Source organism: Poecile atricapillus, chromosome 34 (assembly GCF_030490865.1).
Source record: "Poecile atricapillus isolate bPoeAtr1 chromosome 34, bPoeAtr1.hap1, whole genome shotgun sequence".
NCBI lineage: Eukaryota > Metazoa > Chordata > Aves > Passeriformes > Paridae > Poecile > Poecile atricapillus.
The window spans coordinates 1,077,784-1,097,730 of record NC_081282.1 but is presented as its reverse complement, the minus strand read 5'-3'; the positions used below and the strand labels follow the sequence as shown (position 1 = coordinate 1,097,730).

The window sequence follows — 19,947 nt, the reverse complement described above, 5'->3', positions numbered from 1 at the left end:
GCCATTAGGGTCATACAGAGAACTGCCCTAGGCCACAACTTTTACTCTAAATTTTAATGATGTTAAATAATTTCCAAGTCCCTTCTAAGGAACATGGAGCTAGGGAACAACACAGGCCATTCCTCTTTAGGTTCCTGTATTCCTGCTGTTTGAGAATAGGACAAAGTGTTAAACTGACTCGAAGCAGCAAAAGGAAAGGAAGGTGAGAAAACAGCTGCACCCAAAAAGATCCTGCACCTCTGGTCTAGTGTAGAAACATCAGTTGGCTCACAACTCCCCTCTAACTTTGCCTCTCCAAGCAAGTCAGAAGAACAGTGTTAAGAGGTAGCAGGATGCTGTTGGATGTTGTTTGTTTCCCTTCCTCCCTTCCATGCCATGTGCTAAACCCTTCTGTATGAACAAACCTCCAGATCCCAGCACTGAGATCAGAGCTCCAGGGCCTCAGCACTGCTGCTCAAATCTCCCCACCAAAGCACGTTTGGCACGGAACGGGTGCCAGCTGACAGAGCAGCCACAGTGACAGGCATGAAGACAGAGCCACAGCAGTGTCACTGCCACAGGCTCTGGGCTCACAGCTCTGCCTGCAGGTTGTACCTGCCCTACACCAGCTCTTTCAGCAGGTGTCCAAGTCCCCTGCAGCTCACCAAGCTCCTGCTAAGGGCACCTAGAGCTCAGTGTGCCTGTGCCAGGCTGGGCTCACAGGCACAGCACAGCCTCTGCCCTGGCCTTGCAGCTGTACCTTGGTCACTTGTGCTGCGGGACAGCCCAGCTGCAAGGCTGGACAACAGAGGGGGCAGAAATCACCACTTTGCTCCAGCCCAGGGTGAGGCAGGGAAGCTGTTGCCAGTCAGGAAGGAGGAAAGCTCTCTGAGCTCTTCATTCCTCCAGTGTTTTCCATAATAATGAAACCCTTCCATTGTACCTAGAGATGGCCAAACATCTCTCAACAGCCCTCTGTCATTTTCATCCTGTTCCCTGTGCATCTTCCCTTGGGAATGCTCAGGAATGTGCAGGGAGGGAAGCAGGGCCTGTCAGGCCTGGCTGCAGCGCCTGGCAGCACGTGCCAAGCTGAGCCTGGCTGCAGGCTGCCTGCCCCCAGCCTGGAGCCAAGCTCACAGCATGGAATGGGCTGTCCCAGAGTGCAGGGAAAACAGTGGCTTTGGAGATAATTGTGTGTTTTGGCTCCTCCAGTCTCACCTTGCTCTCGTTGGGGGTGAATTGAATGCGCACACGGGCAGTCGCACCTCGCGGCACAGCACGGTACGCCTCGTTGGGGCACACCAGCCTGAAACAAGGTGAGCTCTGCATGGAGACCTGCACCAGCTGAACACACTGCAGGGAAGACATGAAACAATGATTTTGCCACTTGTGGAAACAGGTAGAGAGGAGACCTGTCCGTGCCCTGGTGACATCCTTCCTTGATCCCTTTTCCAGAGCACTTTCAGCTGTGGAGGTACAGGCACATCATTCACAAGGGAGAACTTGAATCCCTTCTGTCTGGCTCATTTTGGCCAGGGGCAGTAGGGCAGTGCCCGGTGGGAAGGAAGGGCCCAGCAGGTCAGCACCAGCAGGATGGAGACAGAGCACCTGCACCAAGTCATCTGCATATTCAACAAGGCCAAAAAACCTGCTGGCTTCTGCCTGCACACAGCCATGCAGTGGTGTTCCAGACAGGGGATGTGCTACCTGAAAGCAAAGCAGCACATTATCCTGGGAGAAGGAAAAAATTCCCTTCTAGCAGATCAGGTTTGGCTAGGGCAGTTCTGGGGGTACAGTCAGGCAAACAGACCAACAAGAGAAGAGACCAAACACTGTGGCCTCACTGGGAATAAAAGCAAACCTGAAAAGGCAAAGAAGGAACACAGCAAGACAATCCCTAAAACATGGAGATGGCAAAAGAGAATTTAAATGAGCAACTAAAGCAGCAAGGAAGAATCATAAAGCCATGACAGCAATCGCTTTGCCAAAAGTGATGGAAATACAGACAGGCTGTGCCTATTGACTGTGGGCTGCAAAGGCATTTTCTGCCTGGACAAACATGACCAGTGTTGACTCACATTCCAGCATTAAAGCAATCTTGGCTCCCCAGGGGCTCTTGCTGCCTGTGCAGGTGAGCTGGGCTGCTGGGCATTCCTGCCCTCAGCCAGCAGGACAGGTTCTGCCCTCTGGGATACACAGACACAGCAAACATGCATTTTCTAGCACATAGATATCAACCCCCGAGCACCAAAATGCTCTCAAAAAGTCTAAACCAGATGATTTTGACCCTCCTGGCTCTTCCCACCAGTCCACGCTTGGCACAAGCCTCATTTGAGGAAATGTTTCCCCGACTGAAATTCAAATGGCTTCAATTTTCCTCTTTATAGTGGAACACAACTGCTGACATTTTTCAACTTTTTCCCCTCTCAACTCTCTTGGAAAACTGCAAAATAATCACAATTGCCTCAAGTGAAGGTGAAATCCTCCAGGAGCACATGGCTTTGGATGTGCTGTGGTTCTCCAAAGGGAAAGCAGAGCACCACGTTGATTTTGGAAAACCTGAGCAGAGCTGGATGAAGCTTAGCAGGAGCCTGAAGTAGCACCTAAAGGCCTCTCACTGCTTCTGCTGCATCAGTCTGACTCCAGGGCTGTTTCACAACACATTTCCTGCAGTACCAATGCCATTAGTGATAAGTGATTCCAGCAGAAAGTGGAGAAGACTCAGCCCATGAGCTTTGACTGTGAGCTGCACAAAGGGAGTCAAACAGGCTGAGAGAGGCAGAAATTCCTACCAGGAACCAAGATTAACCAAGGAGACACAGGATGTGGTATAGACCCAAGGCAAAGCATGAAAGCAGGCTAGAACTGTACAGCCCTCAACATTCCTATCAATCCAGAGCTTTCAAGAGAAAGCAAATCCTTTGGGATAGATACCATCAATGCATAGCCAAACTCAGGGGAGAATTCCCAGCACAGCAAGATTTCCACCATCCTGCAGAACAAAGGTGCTGAGACATTTTCTTCTGGATGTGCTGCAGCAGGTAACTTGCTTTGCTGTACACCATGGGAATTACACCACTCCCCTCTTCCAGCACGGTGTTAAAGCTCCAGGCCCCAGCACTTACCTTGCTCTCATTTGTGAGAGACAGTTCCATTTCAGAGACTTCATGAGCCACGAAGTTCTGAAACACCAGCTCTGGTGGGGAAACACGAAACAAGCTCTGTTTCGGGAGAACTGGCAACAACTGGAGAGACAAGAGAGAGCAGGGAGAGGTTCAGCTGCTGGGAGGAATGTTCATGAAGGAGACTCTTACTCTGATCCCCAGTGAAGTACAGACTCTGGGTGAGCACGTCTGCCCAGGCCACACTGGGGAAACAGTAGCTCAGCCACCTCTGCTCTGAGCTGCTCAAGAGCTGCTGGGCCACACAGAGCAGGGTATAAAAGAAGCCATATAAAAGGATATAGAGGGTATAAAAGAAGCCATATAAAAGGGCATAAAGGGTATAAAAAAAGCCATTTTGGTGGAGGGTGTGTGTGTGCTCAGCTCTCAGGCAGGGAGATACCCAGCTCAGCTGAATTGTCACTAATGAACAGTTTTCTTTTGCTTCAACAACTTTGTCCCCTTTAATTGTATTTAAAAGTTAGTGTGTTCCTAACAGAGGTAAAGGCAAAAATAAAATAACACAGAAAATAGGAAAAAGACAAATGAGGTGAATACTGAATGAGGATAAGGGTCAGTTCTTTTCTCAGTAACTTGGGTAAGAGTAGAGTTAGTATCTCCTTTTTCCATGAGCTTTAAATGGGTGCTTTCTTGTAGTCTATTATTGCTATCTTATTTGATACCATTCTAGAGGCATGTCTGAAATGACACAACAGCAGCAAATGCTTCTGGAGCAGAGACACTGCTTTGAGAAAACTCTCCCCTGTTGTCTGCCTTCTCCAGCCACACTGCTGTCACTCCAGACACACCAGCAGCTCTCCTGTGGGACTGCACTGCTGAAGGGAGTGGCTGCAGCTCACTGTCCCTTAGTTGTGCCCTTCTTTGAGCTGTTCCTGACCTCCCTCTCCAGGGCAATCCTTCACCACTTTGTTACTGTCTCTTGCTGCCCATTTCCTGCTCAACACCCACCTCGGCCACCTACCACATCTGGATTGTGCAATATACCCAGCCAGTCCTGCAGGAAAAGCAGCTTTAAACACACCTCTAAGTAGGCACTGATCCAGAGAAAGCACATCCATTCCCCCCTGACCAGGGCGAGTCCCCTGTGCACCTGGCAGCCTGCAGAATCTCTCAGGCTCCCAACACATTGTTCCAACCCAAAGCATTCATGCAATTACTTTTGTTAAATCTGCAGTAATTCCTGCAGGTCCTTGGCCTTCAAAGGCCAGCACTGCCACTGTGGAGGGAATCCTATGATCCCAAGCATTTGATGGTGACCACAGCAAAGCAAGAGGTGGCTCTTTCAGCAGGAAAATGGAAAATGGCAAATTTGTGCCTTTGTGTCCCCAGCCTTCCCCCCATTGTTTCAGCAATGGCAGCTCCACTCCAGCAAACCCCAGCAGTTTCAGCAGAAGTTATTTGTGTTGGCTTGGTGCAGATCAGGACTCCAAGTCCACCACTACCAGCAGTTTGCAATGACAACAGCACCTGGACACTGAGGTATTTTGCTGGAGGTGAGCCTGTCACAAGCACACACCCTCTTCAAACTTTGCATCAGACAGAAAGGAAAAGAGCAGGAAAAGGCTACCTTCTGACCAGTCTCACTCGTGGGTAGAAATGGACCAATTCTGGGCAGACTACTCTCCCCAGCACTGGCCTCATTCCTGTTGAGCTTCTCTCTCGGGAATCTAGAGGGAAGCAGCTGAAAGGCAAAAAAAACCCAGCAAAAGCATCAGAGATGTGCTTGTTCAGAAAGGCTTTTCTTGAACAAGTGGCACTGGTGACTAATTGGTGATCACATCATCTAGGACAGTCCTGGAAGCTCTCTAAGTTACTTGTTGAAATACTTAGCATCAATAAATTAATAATAGAGCAGAATACACATACTTCAACCACATGGCTGTGTCCCTCAGCTTCCCCATGATTTGATGGGACACGTTTAGGGATTTCTGCTCTCTGGGCATTTGTTTCCTCTTTAGTTTCACTGGATTGAGGCAGTGATCTTTTCAGAGAGTGGGGAGGAGCTGTCAGAACTTCCTAATTCCATCCCTGCACAACACTCAAAGCTCACAGCGAGGAGACAGCGCTGCTGGGTGAGTCCAGGAGATGCAAGAAAGCAAAGTGGTACCAAGAGTGAGGTGCACAGGAAAGTGTCCAGGTTTTAGTTCTCTCTGTTAATTAGCATTTGCTTCCTCTGTCTGGGCTCCCACAGCCCTCCACAGAAGAAAACAGAGGGATCTCCTTGACAGAGCCTCAGCAGCAGGGCATCTTCAGTCAAGTGAGCTCCAGACAGCCAAGGGACCTTTGTGGCCCTGACTCCAGTGCTGTGTGCAGGGCTGGATCTGTGCCCCACGCAGGAGATGAGAGAGAACAGCTGCTCTGGAACCTCTGCTGCTGGCACCAGCCCTGTCTCTCCAGGCTTTGGGCAGAGCTGGAGCTGCCCAGGTGCTCAAGGGCAGGTTTGTGAGAGCAGCACAGGGGAGTGCCCAGCCTGACAGAAGGAATTGCTGTGACACAGGGCAGGGAGAGAAGCGCCTGCTCAGGGCTCCAGCTGGACATTGGTTTCACCTGGCCCCGGTGGCACAGCCAGGGAAGACACTGGAGTGTCCCTGGAGCAACACACGGTGTTCCCAAGTGCACCAGGACAGCCCCCAGCAACAGGAGCACGGCACAGAGAGCTGGGGAGGGCTCTGCAGCCTCACAGTGCTGCTGGACAACAGCAGGGGCAGGGAGAGGAGGGACACCAGGGCCATTTCCAGCCTTAACACAGCCCCAGAGGCTACTTACACTGAAAGACTTCAGTCTTGCCCTGAGCAAAAGCTCAGGAGGTGTCGTTGTCTTTTCTGGAAATCCAGAAGGCATCTTGAAAGGAGGAAGTCGCAGAAGATCAACAATGCCTCAAGAAAACTGGAAGGAGCAAGAATGGAACTCTGAAAATCCAGAATCCAATTCACAGCAGACTCAAGAGATATACTGGTGCTAAAAAATTTATAGTATTTAAAAGTAGCCAAGTGCTTGTTTGGTGTGAGTAGCCAGGATTGTTAGGCCTCTAGTTGAACTACATGGCTATGTTGTGCAATTCAAAAATGAATCACACTGAAACCTGGAGCTAAAATACTGAATACCATTAATAATAGTTAGAACAGACTGTAAAAGCTGTAGCTTTAATATTATTAGATTCAATATACTATTATTACTACTACTACTATTATTATTATTATTATTATTTTAAATATTGATATTATTTAAAAATAGCTAGAATGGACCTCTTTTTCTTTAGGCTAAACACCCCTTGCTCTCTCAGCTGCTCCTCACAGGATGTGTGAGAGACTGGAATGTTACGGCTCATGGCTTAAATCTTGTTCTAAAGGATTTTTTGCCCTGTGCCCACCAAAGCCCACCCTTCCCTGAAAATGCCTGCTGACTGGAACTTTGGACTGTGAGTTAAGCCACCTAAGGGAACTTGAGAGAAAATAAAGGTGGCACTATTGTCCTATCATCTCAGGTCTGGGCAGAAGTAATCAACACTGAGGGAGAAAAATGCATCCACACCAAAGCCAAAGGCAGCAGCTGTCCTGAGAATCAGCTCTGTCTGGCTTCAGGGTGGGGAAGTCACAGGCACAGACTCATCTGCTGAGGCCAGGTTTGCGCACAAACCTCCCATCAACAGAGGGGCAAGGAGGAAATTTTGTGGCTGTGCCACATCCCCAATGTAAGAGGCAGTGGACACCCATCCTCCCTCCCACAAACTGGCTCAGCTCTAAAACCTCCCCCCACAAGAAGGCCACATCCAGGGGACATTGCCATGAGGAGCAGCTGAGGGGGTGTCACAACCCAGCCAAGACCTGCAGCGAGCCCCCAGAGCCGTGCCTGAGGCCTTGGACCAGATGAGTGCAGGGGATGCAAAGGAACACAACAGATCTGAAAACCCACAACCCAATTCATGGCAGAGCTGTGACAAAACCCAAAAGTACAACTTTAGTCAATCTTTAACTTTTTTAAATTTTAAACAAAATTCGGGACTCCCTGTGAGACCAAAGCACCGCGAATTGGGGACTCCCTGGCAGAAAGCAAAGCACCGCGAACTCGGGACTCGCTGTGAGAGCAAAGCAGCAGGAATTGCCCCGCACAGCCCCATTCCCTGTGAACAATTCCCCTGGCGAATGGCCCAGTGGAGCCGTGTGCCCGTGGCCAGGCTGCGCACACCCACCGAGGATCGCGGTCTCCACGCAACTGAAGCTGGAACAGCAGCGCCGCGGGCGCTGCGGCCGCGGTTCCCAGGTAACCCCGAGCCCTGCCCGTGCCCCTGGCTTCCATCTCGGCCTCCGCTCGGGGCCTGTTCCGCCCTCCGAGCTCCCTCGGGCCCCGCCGGGAGCCGAAGGAATCCGCTGCGGGGCCCGGAACGAGCCGGGCACGTTTCTCGCTATGGCCACAGCCCCGCACCCAGCTCCTGCTGCTGCTGCTGCTGCTGCTTCCAGCAGGAAAAATCCCAGCGTCTCCAGAGCTCGTGTTCAGCGCGCAGCACACGGGGAATGAGCGAGCTGCAGCTCCTGCCACTAACGGGGAGCTTCTCCTGCTGCTCCGGGACACGCAAGTAGCAAAAGGAATTTCCCGATGGGATGCTTTATATCCCCTAATCAGCAGCCAGAAATCAGTGCTCCAGAAGACTGAGATTATCACATCCTGTATTTCTCTTTGGCGTTCTCTTTCAAAATACAGATGTGCTAAAAGAAAAAAAAAAAAGAAAAAATAAAAAGTACAATATTTATCAATCTCTATCTTGGAATGAAGTGTAAGACTGATTTTCAGCTGTATTCCCAGCACTGTACTAAAAACACACTACAACCGTAATAGTTGGAAGTTTCCTACTTGCAGTAAACTCCAGCTCTTAGTATTCTTTGCAAGTTTATTTGTAATATATAGGTTTATATATTCTAAAGAACTTAGGTTTATTAAATTACTGCATGCTCCTCAATGCTGCTGAGCAGTAGCACAGACTGTTTGTGTCTTCAGCAGGACTGCTTTGTCTTAGGAAAAAGGCTTTGAAGTAAAAAACTTTCTGAGTTAAACAGAATAAAGGAAGTACTTTGGAAAACAAAGGAGGTAAAAATGATCAACCCTATCAGTTTATGATGTTTCCATGGCTACTACTCTGTGCAGCCTGAAGAAGCTGTAATGGAATAAGGGAAGATTTCTTACAGACATGTAAGATATAAGACATGTTATCCCTAAGTGTATGGAAAACCTTCACCCAGAGTCCCTGCAGGGCTGCTTTAAAGACCTGGTGGCTGAAGAGCAACACAGGGTTGAACTAAGTCAGACAAATATCCAATTAAAGTCAAATTACAAGTTATTTTCAGATGGGGTCACAGATTGTGTGCTGCTCACCATCCTGGGGGTTCAGAATGTTCTGCAGCACGGCTGAGCCATGAGACTTGTGGAGAAGAATTATAAAAAGGTGAAGCACAAACATTTCTCATGCACCTACACTGCATTACCAACTTGGCACCTTAAAAATGGTTTTGCTCCTTTATTGGAAGTTTCTAGCTGGAGTTGAAGGTTTTTTAATTGCTGAGAAGCTCTGAGTAGAAGCAAATCTTCTTGCTGGGTACCTGATACTTGGCAGTGGAGGAATGTGCATGTACTTACATTTAGATCTCTGAAGTATTCATTGTAGTCAAGAGCATATCCAACCACAGATTTATCTGGGATTTCAAAGCCTCTATCTGTAAGAAAATACAGTTCTTTTTATACTTCAGTGGTGGAAATAGCTTTTAAATTCAGAGCTTGTATTCAACACACACTTGAGCCAAGGGTAATAGGCATCATCTCTTTCAGGGTGCTCCCTTAAGAATCTGAGCTATAAATTGATGAGAGAGGTTAGAATCTAAACCATTCCCATCAGTCAGCAATATAATTAAGGTGTTAAGAGAGTTATGTTTATTAACAAAATAATTGTTTAAAACCTGGTTATGAGTTAGTCCTGGGAGAAGAGACAAGGAATGAGATTTTACTTGAGTGAAAGTAGATGAACTGTGATTCAGTAGGACTTTTCAGTTTGGAAACAAGGCAAGTTTAATAATGCAGAGTCAAAACAAATGCCCTCCAGGGCCAAAGCAAAGCAACACACAGTTAAGGTTTGATTCATTTCTGCTATCTAAATAGTTAAATTTATATATCAAATAGCTAAACCTGCACTGAGGCCAGCCAGGGGAAAAACAGAAGGTGGTCATGAGGCCTCAGGATGCCATAGCTGGACATTAGTTCACGAGTTTTTATGTAGTTTCTCCCCATTTCTCTTGGCCTTCTTGAAACTTCTGTGCAGTTGTCAGATGTGCTGCCTGAAGGGAAATTGTAAGACTGTGTTTTGGAAAATACTAGAAAAACATGATACTTACAGTCTGGTCTGTAACCTGGACTCTGACATGTCCTTTTGACGAGCAGGCTGTAAGGCAGAGCAGAGAAGATTGGTTTTTAAAATATGTCTAAGCTGTAGACTTCCCTTCTGCCACACCTCCCCATAAGCTTCTAAAATCATGCAATTAAATCAAGACAGTGAGATTATTTCACAGAAAGAAGTGGTGTTCAGCCTTGTCGTGGAGGGAGAAGCAAAGGCTCTGATCTAGGTTCATTCTTTATGTCCAAGTGGCTCTGGTTTGTATTCAGTTCCCTCCAATCCTGTGTCTCAGGTCATTGCCCTTCCACGTAGCAATGCCTCAGGACACTGGAATAGCACAGAGGGGGAAGCATGTCCAAGTGGCTGGGAATGATTTTAGTGGGGAGGGAGGGAGAAAAGGACATTTCTTCTGCAAAATCTTATCTATTCTTGGTTTGCCTGTGCACTTCAGAAGAAACTGAGAACCTCCTGGACAGTCCCTAGAAGGCCTGTCTGAATAACTGGTGCATAAAGCAACTGTTCTTATAAAGCATTGTGATTACTTGACAGACATAGGGATAGTCCACAAAATTTCATTTTAGAGACCTACTATAAGCAGATCTAGAATGCTGCTTGAAGTCATCTTCCAAGTGCTGACAGACTCTCAGATTCTGGAAACTTCTAGAGTTGAGGATAGTAAGGGATATTCTGAGTGTTGTCATTCCAGCATTGAGGCAACTGAGGCAACGTTAGAAAACTTATGGAAAGACATCAATTTCCTTCAGACATAAAGTAAGAAACAGGGAATCCATCAGACTTCATGGACTGCACAGAAAGAGCCATAAAACCTTTCTTTATTAATTTGAGCAGTGAGGATGGTAGTGCACAGGTAAATTTCCCAGTTCAAGAAACACTTAATTTTCCAGCAGCTGGGTAAGGATTGCTTCCTGCATTTGCTTTCTTCCCCCCAAACTTCAAGCCAAACAAGCACTTGGCAGCATACAATGACTATTCACCCAAATGATTTGAATGTGTTAGTTAGCAGCTGTATCCTTGTACCTTACAACTTTCACCATCCTTGGTTTCTTGTCTTTTATTTTTGAAAGCAGTGCTTTCATTGTTCTACCAGTCTCAATAATGTCCTGAAAGTGATAAAAAAAAAAAATTATCCTTCAAGTTTGAAAGGAAAATCAGACTGTCAGTGGATTAAATTAGAGCATACCAACCTGGCAGCCCAGTAACTTCATTAATTATTATTTTATATGTAATATGTATTCATTTGAAAAGAAGGGAGAAAAGAATCTGTGTCATTCCACCCCTCCTTCAGTCATTACTTACCTCTACTACTAACACATTCTGGAAGAGATTACATAGGGAAAGAAGGGAAAGAAAAAAAAATACTTAAATGGCAATTTTCAGCAAACCATACAGCCAAGAAAAGCACACTAAAACCCTCAGTTACAAGGAAATTGCCTTGATTTTCAAAGGAGATTGTCACTTGAACTACTGACTGACTTTGATGCTTACTGAAGAGTCTTTTTGTAAGTATTTATGAAAGCTTAAAATATGGTGCTAAAGGCACCTGTGTCAGGTCTATATCTTGCTCTGTGTACAGCACTGTATTCTAGAGGCACTGAATGAATCAGTTGAGTGTGGTTCATTTCTGGGGGTTCTGGAATAAAATGGGGAATGGGACCTTTGGGAGCACTCATTGCTGATCACTTCAAGTTTCCACTGAGATCAGTGGGAATTATTCACTGTTTCAAAGCCCAGCATTTTAAATCAGTGTTAAGAGGCTGGAAGTATGCAGTATCAAAATCTTTAATAAAGATGGATTTCCTGGAAAATACACAGGAACAGTTGTTTTCCTTTAAAAGCTGAAGATGCCAATTCATACCTTCCCACTTAGTGTAGACAGCTCCTCTCCAATAAAACTGATTTTTTCTGCAGGTGACTCATTCTAGAAGGAGAAAGAAGAGATGGAAGTCACATAAAGCATGCCCCAAAGTGTTGTCCTGTATTTGTTTGAAAGGTGAGCTGCTCTTGCTTCTTGCAAGAGGAAGGAGTTTGAGATCTGCCCCTGGCTCTGTCATGTTGAGTGTTCTGCTATGTTTCTTCCAGTGAATATATAATATCCACCCTTTGGGGCAGACCAGTAAATCAGTTCCTTTTTAGTATGTAATTTGAAGAGAATGTACACATAAACTCAATTTTTGTGGGGTTCTCACACAAACCATCAGTATTTAGAATGCCAGTCTATGGAGAGAGTCAATTTTCCAAAGAAAAGAAAGTTACTCACACAGTAGCTTTTTATTCTGACAAAATCCACGGTAACGGGCACAGATTTATCACCATTTTGATTCAGTGCTTTTATCTGGTCCAGCAAATCAGCAAAGAATTTATAGCCTCCTTTAAGGACACAGAGTGCAACAATGGGATGACTTCCCATGTCTTGCATGATATCTCGAGCCAAACGCTCTGTCCTGGGAGAAAGAAGGAAAAAAAAGGCAATTCTGGAAAGTGTTCTGTGTATCAGAGCTGTTTGTGCATCTATTAAGCAATGTTCAAGTAAAAACTCTGATCTTGCTGTTAGGTTTTTATAACTAGCAAATTGTGAGCACAGCAAGTCGTAGGAAAATAAATTACGTATTTGCACAGCATAAGCAGATTTAACCCATAAACACAAATATTGCAGGATAGCTGGGCTTGAAGATAGTTGATGGAACATGGAAGCTTGACTGGGCTTGCAGAGGAATCCTCTCCATGAACCCCCTCTTATACCAGACTTTAGGACAGAAGTGTTTGGGCTGCAGGGTTTCCCCGTTTCTCATGGGCTGCACAGGGCAGGACCTCAGGCTTTTTTCATTTGGAGGGACAAAAATTGGCATCACTGTCCCTATTCTTTTCTGTTTACCCTCATACCTGTCCAGGATGAGTCCATGAGGAATGAAGACTCTTTCTAAATCCTCTTCATAATGCTTAGGAATGCAAAACAGATTTTTGTTGTAGCCACTTTCCTCATCTCTTATCTGCAAGGAAAAGGGAAATACATCTAAAACTAGCAACAAAGTCATTCAAGAAAAAGCTTCCAGTCTGTGACAGTGTGAGGAAAAAATTCCTCCCCTCCAATAATGTGTCAAAATAAAAATATTTCTGAGAGTTTTTGATCTTTCTGCTAGAACAATTCACAATCTGATAACTGGAGCTGGTGGCTGAGTTGTGAATGGAGTTGTGAATGCATAACAAGTACTTTGCCCCACTCATTATGAAATCAATTCTTGGCTATCATCAACTCATTAAAAAAGCCACCCAAAATAATAACAACCTTCCCTCTTGTTCCATTTGCCCTTCTGCAGAGCTCAGTAGCTTGCTCGTGTGGTAGACAAGCAAAAATTAAAATGTAAGGCAAGGAGATTGGGATTCCAGGTCAGCATGTCACTTTGGGGTGCTGCTCTACTTTGACCATCGTTCTCCACTGTGTAAAAGAGAAAGCTTTGCCTGCCAAGCATGATTTCACAGCTGAGCCTTTGACATTCCAGCCATTAACTCTCTCAGAGGACAGGGGAGATGGCTCACCCAAAAGGAGAAGCTTTGGGATGGCAGTGAGAAGAGGGGAAGCTGCAGAGGGTGCCCATAGCTCAGGTTTGTTCGTGCCTCGTTGATCGTGGAGAGACGCTGGCAGTGACACTGGCATGGGCTGTGCCTTGGGCTGTGCCACAGCACTGAGAGCAGCTTCAGTGAGTGCAGAGCTGCTCATGCTTTGGTGTTTGGTCAGCCCAGCTGGGCAGCTCAAAACTGGCCCGTTTCTGCCTCTGGGAGGCTGCTCATGCTGGGAATGAGATTCTGACTGAATTAGAAGCATTGGTCAAAGACAATGATTATTTGAGACTACTGGAACACATAAACACCATCTCTGTATCATTTGAAGTATCAAAAAAAAGCACCTTTAAGGATAGTCACTGACACCAGTATAAAAGTGCTGTTTGTGTTGTTCTGTTTGGGTTTGTTTTGTCTCCAAGATTCCCATGTCTATTGCATTCTACTTAACTGCAGCTTAAATGCAGTGATAATTCTCTCTGCAATTTGAGCAGCTTCTTTTGCCTAATCATGATCCTGACTGTGGTATTTAATGGACTTCAGCTTTACAATCTGCTGTTGCATTTCTAAATGCACAGCATTTCTTCTGCACAGCAAGGGGAAGGTCAGCTTTCTTACCAAAACTGAGCTTCCTGCTGCACTTGATGAGTGACACTGCAACTGCTTCAGCTCAGGTGAGGGATGAGCTTTGTCTGTGTGCATGTAACCGTGGAATGAAGGTAATCTTGAGGCACACAGATGTAAACAGTCATTACTGCTTAGAGCTAGTCTAGCAGTGCAGCTTTGTAGCTGTTACTTGGTTTAACAACTCTGCTCACTGAGAGTCTTGGGTACAAACAATATCTGCTGCAATATCCTCTGTCTGAAGCATTTCTTAAAGCCTAATGGAAGGTTCAAAACCAGAACTTGAAGGACTGCATCAGTTTGAGCACCACAGCAACCTGCCTTACAGGCTCATTAAAGCCTTTGCTTTGTGGCATATTGCTGAATACTACAGTGACAGCCCATAATACTAAAGAAATCTACTAAACTATCATACAAAATCATTAAATTTTTAACTCATGAGTTTACAACTTGAGGAATTAATTGTTTCATTTAGTTTCAGTATCATCTGTTGTTCAATTACTGATGTCGATTTCTGAGTTTCAGAAAAAACAACAAAATGAACTACAGCAATTTTGTACAGTAGAGGAATTCATAAGTATTGTTTCATCAGCACAGAATGAAAGAATATGAATATAGCTATGTTAAAGTCAAATAATGTCATGCATTTGTAGAAAAGTGAGTCTATCAAGATGCCTCTGCTCTGAAAGCCATCTTTTCTGCCAAGTAAATAGAAGAAACACAGTCAGTATTTCTAATGTTCTGCTATTTTTGCTAAAGCTGACCTTTCCCCCCCTTCAGCCAAAGCCCCCTCCAGGCAAATAACCAAACACAAGGACATTTTGCTTTCTTACCTGCAGTCCATGAGCCATAATTCCCTCTTTGAGCTGTGCTCCTGCAGAATGAGTTGGTGTTACTACCACAGTTTGGCTTGCTCTGTTTTAATCTTCCAGTCAGATCATGACTTGCTTCTCAAAGGTAAAAATTGTCATCTTTCCTGCAGGAAGTATTACTTCCTTCTGCTAATGCAATGACATCACAATCCCAGGTTCTTACCTAATCAGATTAACTAGAAATAAAATGGGTTGGAGCCCTGGTGTAACCAATGAGAGTAAAGATGTGGGGAATGAGGGAGATGCAAAAGGGAAGCTTGTGAGTCAAATTAAAGGGAAGGACTAGGCAGAATAGTGGGGTTTTTAACTGCAAACACACATCAGATCAATCAAACCTACAGAGGCTGTAGCAGGTGGTGAATCAGTGGTGTATGTGTACAAGGCTGCCCCAAGGATTTTCTGAATCCCCAGATTTATTCGGTCAAGCACTAGGGGAAGTACTACAACTTTTCTCAACCACACCTGAAATAAAACTTCTCCAGTATGTGGATAATTTACTTCTCTCAGGAGAAGATGAAAAGAAGGCTCAGGAATCCACCATAGCATTATTAAATTTTCTGGGAAACCAAGGACTGAGGGTATCAAAGGGGAAACTTCAATTTGTAGGATGTGAGGTAAAATACTTAGGACATATAATTTCTCAAGGGAACCAGAGACTGAATCCTGAAAGAATTAAGGGGATAGTCTCACTCCTGCAAGCGAAAACCAAGAGAGAGATTAGCAGACTTTTAGACTTGTTGGGATATTGTAGGCTGTGGGTCAAAGGGTACACTCAGGCCCTCAAGCTCTCGTATGAAAAGCTAGTAGAAGGTGAGATTGGGAGGGGAAAAGATGAGCAGAAGTTTGAAGATTTAAAACAGAAATTAGTCAGTGCACTGGCATTGAGCCTTCCTGCCTTAGACAAACCTTTCTATCTGCTTGTGGCTGTAGAAAACAGGGAGTGTTAGCACAGGACTGGGGAGGCTCCAGGAAACCAGTGGCCTGTCTGTGAGAAATGGAATTACAGAGGATTCTCAAAGTCTGACTGAAAGCTCACATAGTCTCAAACATCTGTTTGCAAACTCAGAGATAAGGTCTGCTGACTGAGCTATGCCATGGAATAGAGAAGGTGTTCTTGAGAGAGACTGAACTGGAAACAAGTTTCAAACCATGGCCTTGCAAACAAACCAGGTATTTTGGAGAATCAGAACTGGGAAAGATGCATTACTGCAACACTCTTGGAATTTTTACTTCTCTTTTTGCTGCCTAAGTCAGTTCTTGATGACAAATAAGCAACTTTCTATGCAGAAAACAAACATCTCTTGGAGTACACAGAATTACAAAGCTGCCACAGTTAAAATCACTTGGGGAAGCAGCAGAACACAGAGATGGACAGAACCATTTGGAAAGCAATATCTGCAAGCTTACTCATGTGTCTGCAGTTCTGCAGCACAAAAGTAGCAGCTTTGATGAGTTCCTCGTCCTGAGATTCTGTCAATACCTGAATCATAAGTGGCAGACCATTGTTCTGAAGCAGCTCACACTGGTTTTCTTCTAGAACAAGACATGGTAAAGGAGAATAGGTTGGTTTTAACCCCACACACCTTAACCTTACATTCATTTTAGGAGCCAATACTGGCAACTTTCTCTAAGTTTCTGTAGAAAAAGAGATTTTCATTAGAGACTCGAGCCTGCTGCATTGACAGCAGGAGAGCTTTACATCACACAGGATGATTTGACCAGAACTCAGATTTCTGTAAGAAAACAAAAGGATGACTGAGACAAATTACAGGACGGAGGTCCAAGCTCATTTAATTGTGTCCTAAAACATTGAAATAATGACTCCTGTATTTCTTTTCTTCCATTACCAGCTCCTGGAGTAGATAAGCTACATTTCTCTGAGGTCTGAGATGCAGAAATATCAAAATCTCAAGGTTTATAATTAGCATAATAAAATTAGTACTTTAATCCTGGTCTATCCAATCTGTTCCTCCTAATTTATTAGGTAGTTAGATAAATTTTTATTGTGATCTCATTTGCATATGTATTCATATAACTGATAACTTGCTAAAAATAGTTCTTTCTGGTTTAAAATTAAATAAAAAAGCAATAAAAAAATGAAACATTTTTATTTTGACAGTGTGTACGTTTTTAGAGAAACCTTTATCAGCTCCAGCACGGAGCCAGAGAGAGTTGAATAAGCTGTGACACACAGAGTATCTGCCATAAAAAGAGCAGGGGACAAGCCCTTCCTGGCACTGGGAACACCACTGCTGGTCCATCCTGCTGAGGCCCAGTCCTGTCACACACCAACTGCTCTGAAACTACACTCAGAACTAGTCCAGGTTTCTGCTTTTAAACTTTTGTGAATTTCCCCTTGAAGCTCTTACGGCAGAAGCGTGAGACACCAACCACGGCCACAGCACAGGCTCGTCAGGATCACAGGCTTTAGGTACCTGTGACCCGGCGGAGCGGGGGGCTCCGGGCAGATCCCGAGGCGAGGCGGGTCCCCGCTGCCGAGCGCTGCCCCTCGGGCTGAGGGGTGAGACCGCCGGGCTGAGGGATGGGATCGCCGGGCTGAGGGGTGAGATCGCCGGGCTGAGGGGTGAGATCGCCGGGCTGAGGGGTGAGACCGCCGGGCTGAGGGGTGAGATCGCCGGGCTGAGGGATGGGATCGCCGGGCTGAGGGGTGAGACCGCCGGGCTGAGGGGTGAGTCCGCCGGGCTGAGGGGTGAGATCGCCGGGCTGAGGGGTGAGATCGCCGGGCTGAGGGGTGAGATCGCCGGTCTGAGGGATGGGATCGCCGGGCTGAGGGGTGAGATCGCCGGGCTGAGGGATGGGATCTCTGGCTTGAGGGGCAGCGGCGGCCCCGCGGTGCTGAGGGCAGCGCCCGGCTCGGCCCCTCAGGAGCCGCCGCAGTCGCAGCCCCGCCCGAGCGCCTCAGGGCGCGGCGGACTCGGGACAGCCCTGAGCCTTCCCCTCAGCCAGGTAGGAAGCTCTTGGAATTGTAGAACCGTCAGGGGTGGAAGAGATCTTTAAGACCACTCAGTTCAACGTCAGCCCAGCATCTGCCAGTGCAAACCCTAAACCATTTCCGAATATCAGATCCAGAGGCCTCTTTAACACCTCCAGCGATGAGACAACTCCACCACCTCCCTGGCCAACCTATTCCCAGGCCTGAACACCTGAACAGTGACAATTTTTTTCTAAAATCTAACCTGAATTTCCTCTCTCAGCGTGAGGCTAGTTCCTCTGGTTCTCACTGCAGGCCCAGCAGAAGAGACCGGGCCCTCCTCACTGCATGGCCCTGGCAGGGAGTTGGAGAGAGCAGTGAGGTCCCTCCTGAGCCTCCTCCAGACTGACTAAACCCAGCTGCCTCAGCTACTCCTCATGGGACATTTTCTCAACCTTTCATGAGCCTTACTGCCCTTCTCTGGACACACTCCAGCCCCTCAATGTTGTTTTTCATGAGGGGCCCAGAGCTGGACACAGCACTCGAGGTGGGGAGATCTAAGAACTCTGCCCCTCGTGAGAGGAGATCTAAGAGCTGCGCCCTTCCTGAAAGAAACTCCAGAACTGGAAGAGACTGAACTAAAAAACCGTTACGTTTGTATTAAGTACCATCACTGTTTAATTTAAGTGTTTGTTTTTAATTTTGTTTTTTTCTGTTTGTTTGTTTGCTTAACGTGTTTTGTTATTGAGTTTTTAGTGTCCCACAGAGCAAAGCGGGTGCGCTGTGGAGGAGGTAAGATTTTATGCTGTAAGTTTTGGAAACATTTTTAAGCTCCAAATTAAAATTTGAAGGGGGAAAAAAAAAAAAAAGGAGCAGATGTTGTGATGTGCCTCAGGGGAGGCAACGAATTCCATTGTCCCACTCCAAACCCCTTGTGAAGGACGGCCCAGGGGTTCAGATTGGGTTTGAATCCCTGGGGGGTTTCTCCCTTGCTGTGTTTCTAGTGGTCCCTGACCCTGAACTCCAGCCTCAAGGGTGGAGACGCTCATGAGTTCTGTCCCTCAAAAACCCCTGCCCTGCCTCTGTTTGGGGCTCTCTGTTCTGGATCTGAGTTTGTTCCCATGCTGAAGAAATGGTTTCATGAACAAAGGCTCGTCTCACTGGTGTTCCATGCTGGTCCCCAGAACCCTGCGGCTTCCCTGGCCGAGATCCTGAGGTTGCGGACTGCAACAGGTGCCAAGGTTGGAGAAGTTGGTGCGAAAACTCGACTTTGTGCTGTCAATGTTCTGAGTGTTGAGCCAGCACCAAATCTGTGCAACTCTATGGGAAGGAAATAATAAGGCAAAATAACATCATTGAAATGTGGGTAAGGAGGAGCCCGCTGGGCCTGAGATTCTGGCTCTACCCTGGAGACAAGATACTTCTCTGTAAGAGAAAGACAATGTGTCACTCCCAGGGGTCTTTGAGTTAGATATGTTAAACTGTTGTGTCCCATTGGTGTTCCCGCCTGCTGTCCCATCCCGATACAGGTATCTCGGGCTTCCCCCCGCCCCTCTCCTTCCCCATAAATACCCCGGCTTTTCCCCTGTTCAACGGATGCGCTGTTGCCGGCACCCTTCGCCGAAGCTCTGCCTGAATAAAAGGTTTTGCCTTGGTGGAACGCTGGACCAGCATTCCCGTCCCTGCTTCCTCTGTTGCCTGCCTGCCGCTGCTGCCGAGCCGAGCTAAGCTGAGCTGAAATCACTCAACTACCGCTGAGCCTGAGCCGAATCACTCGCCTGCTCGAAGCTGCTCACGCGCCTCGGCCCAGCCTTATCAGGGCTGAATATCTAGAGAAGTCGTGGTGCTCTGGGCTTTCCGTCGCTGCAGCAACTGGCGTCCCAAACGCGGGGCCTTCGAAGGAGCCCTGAAGAAGCGTCTGCCCGCAGTTTACCTGCGAGATGAGCCGCTGTTTGAGCCGCCGCCCCTCGAGGAAGCCTTTCTTGCGTTCTAGCAAGAGGCGATCCCAGAGGCTGCGACCGGGACCCTCGTCTGACCATCTGGGGCAAGGAAGAGCCCCTGAGGACCGGCCACCAGGTGACCACCTACCCAGCAGCTTTTTTTCACCCGCCGGCATCTGCTGAAGAGAAATTGTAAGTCAAAGGTTTTTTTTCCTCGGGCTTTTTCTTTTTTTTCTTTCCTGTTTTACTGCTGGGTGGGGAGTGAAAAAGGATGGGAAACCAGTCCTCTGTACAGAGACTGACCCCACCTGAGAGGGACTTTTATATCCAAGTTGCAAATACCCTAAAATCAGGAACTTTTAAGTTTTCTAAAGGGGATTTAAAAAGATTTATTCATTGGGGTTTTAAACATTTTAAGATTAATTCGGACTCTGCTAAATCGGGAATTTTTTGGGATAATGTGGGG

The 19,947-nt window shown here is 46.5% G+C and overlaps 1 protein-coding gene and 1 pseudogene across 2 annotated transcripts; both read right to left on the bottom strand.

Annotated features, from left to right (window-relative positions):
- The window catches only part of LOC131590669 (hydrocephalus-inducing protein-like), a 57,966-nt pseudogene extending 50,509 nt beyond the window's left edge, over nt 1-7,457 (bottom strand).
- A 359-nt stretch (nt 7,458-7,816) lies between these two features.
- LOC131590714 (hypoxanthine-guanine phosphoribosyltransferase-like) lies at nt 7,817-14,588 on the bottom strand. 2 transcript variants are annotated; one of them, XM_058860983.1, is made up of 9 exons: nt 14,571-14,588; nt 12,439-12,545; nt 11,816-11,999; nt 11,414-11,476; nt 10,855-10,872; nt 10,576-10,658; nt 9,539-9,585; nt 8,790-8,866; nt 7,817-7,864 (listed from the first exon to the last, which is right to left on the bottom strand). In XM_058860983.1, the coding sequence occupies exons 1-9, from the start codon at nt 14,586-14,588 to the stop codon at nt 7,817-7,819; spliced, it is 645 nt and encodes a 214-aa protein (XP_058716966.1). The 2 variants fall into 2 exon arrangements, with proteins under 2 accessions (XP_058716966.1, XP_058716965.1); XM_058860982.1 differs by lacking the exon at nt 14,571-14,588 and adding an exon at nt 12,924-12,950.
- Between the last annotated feature and the right edge of the window lie 5,359 nt (nt 14,589-19,947).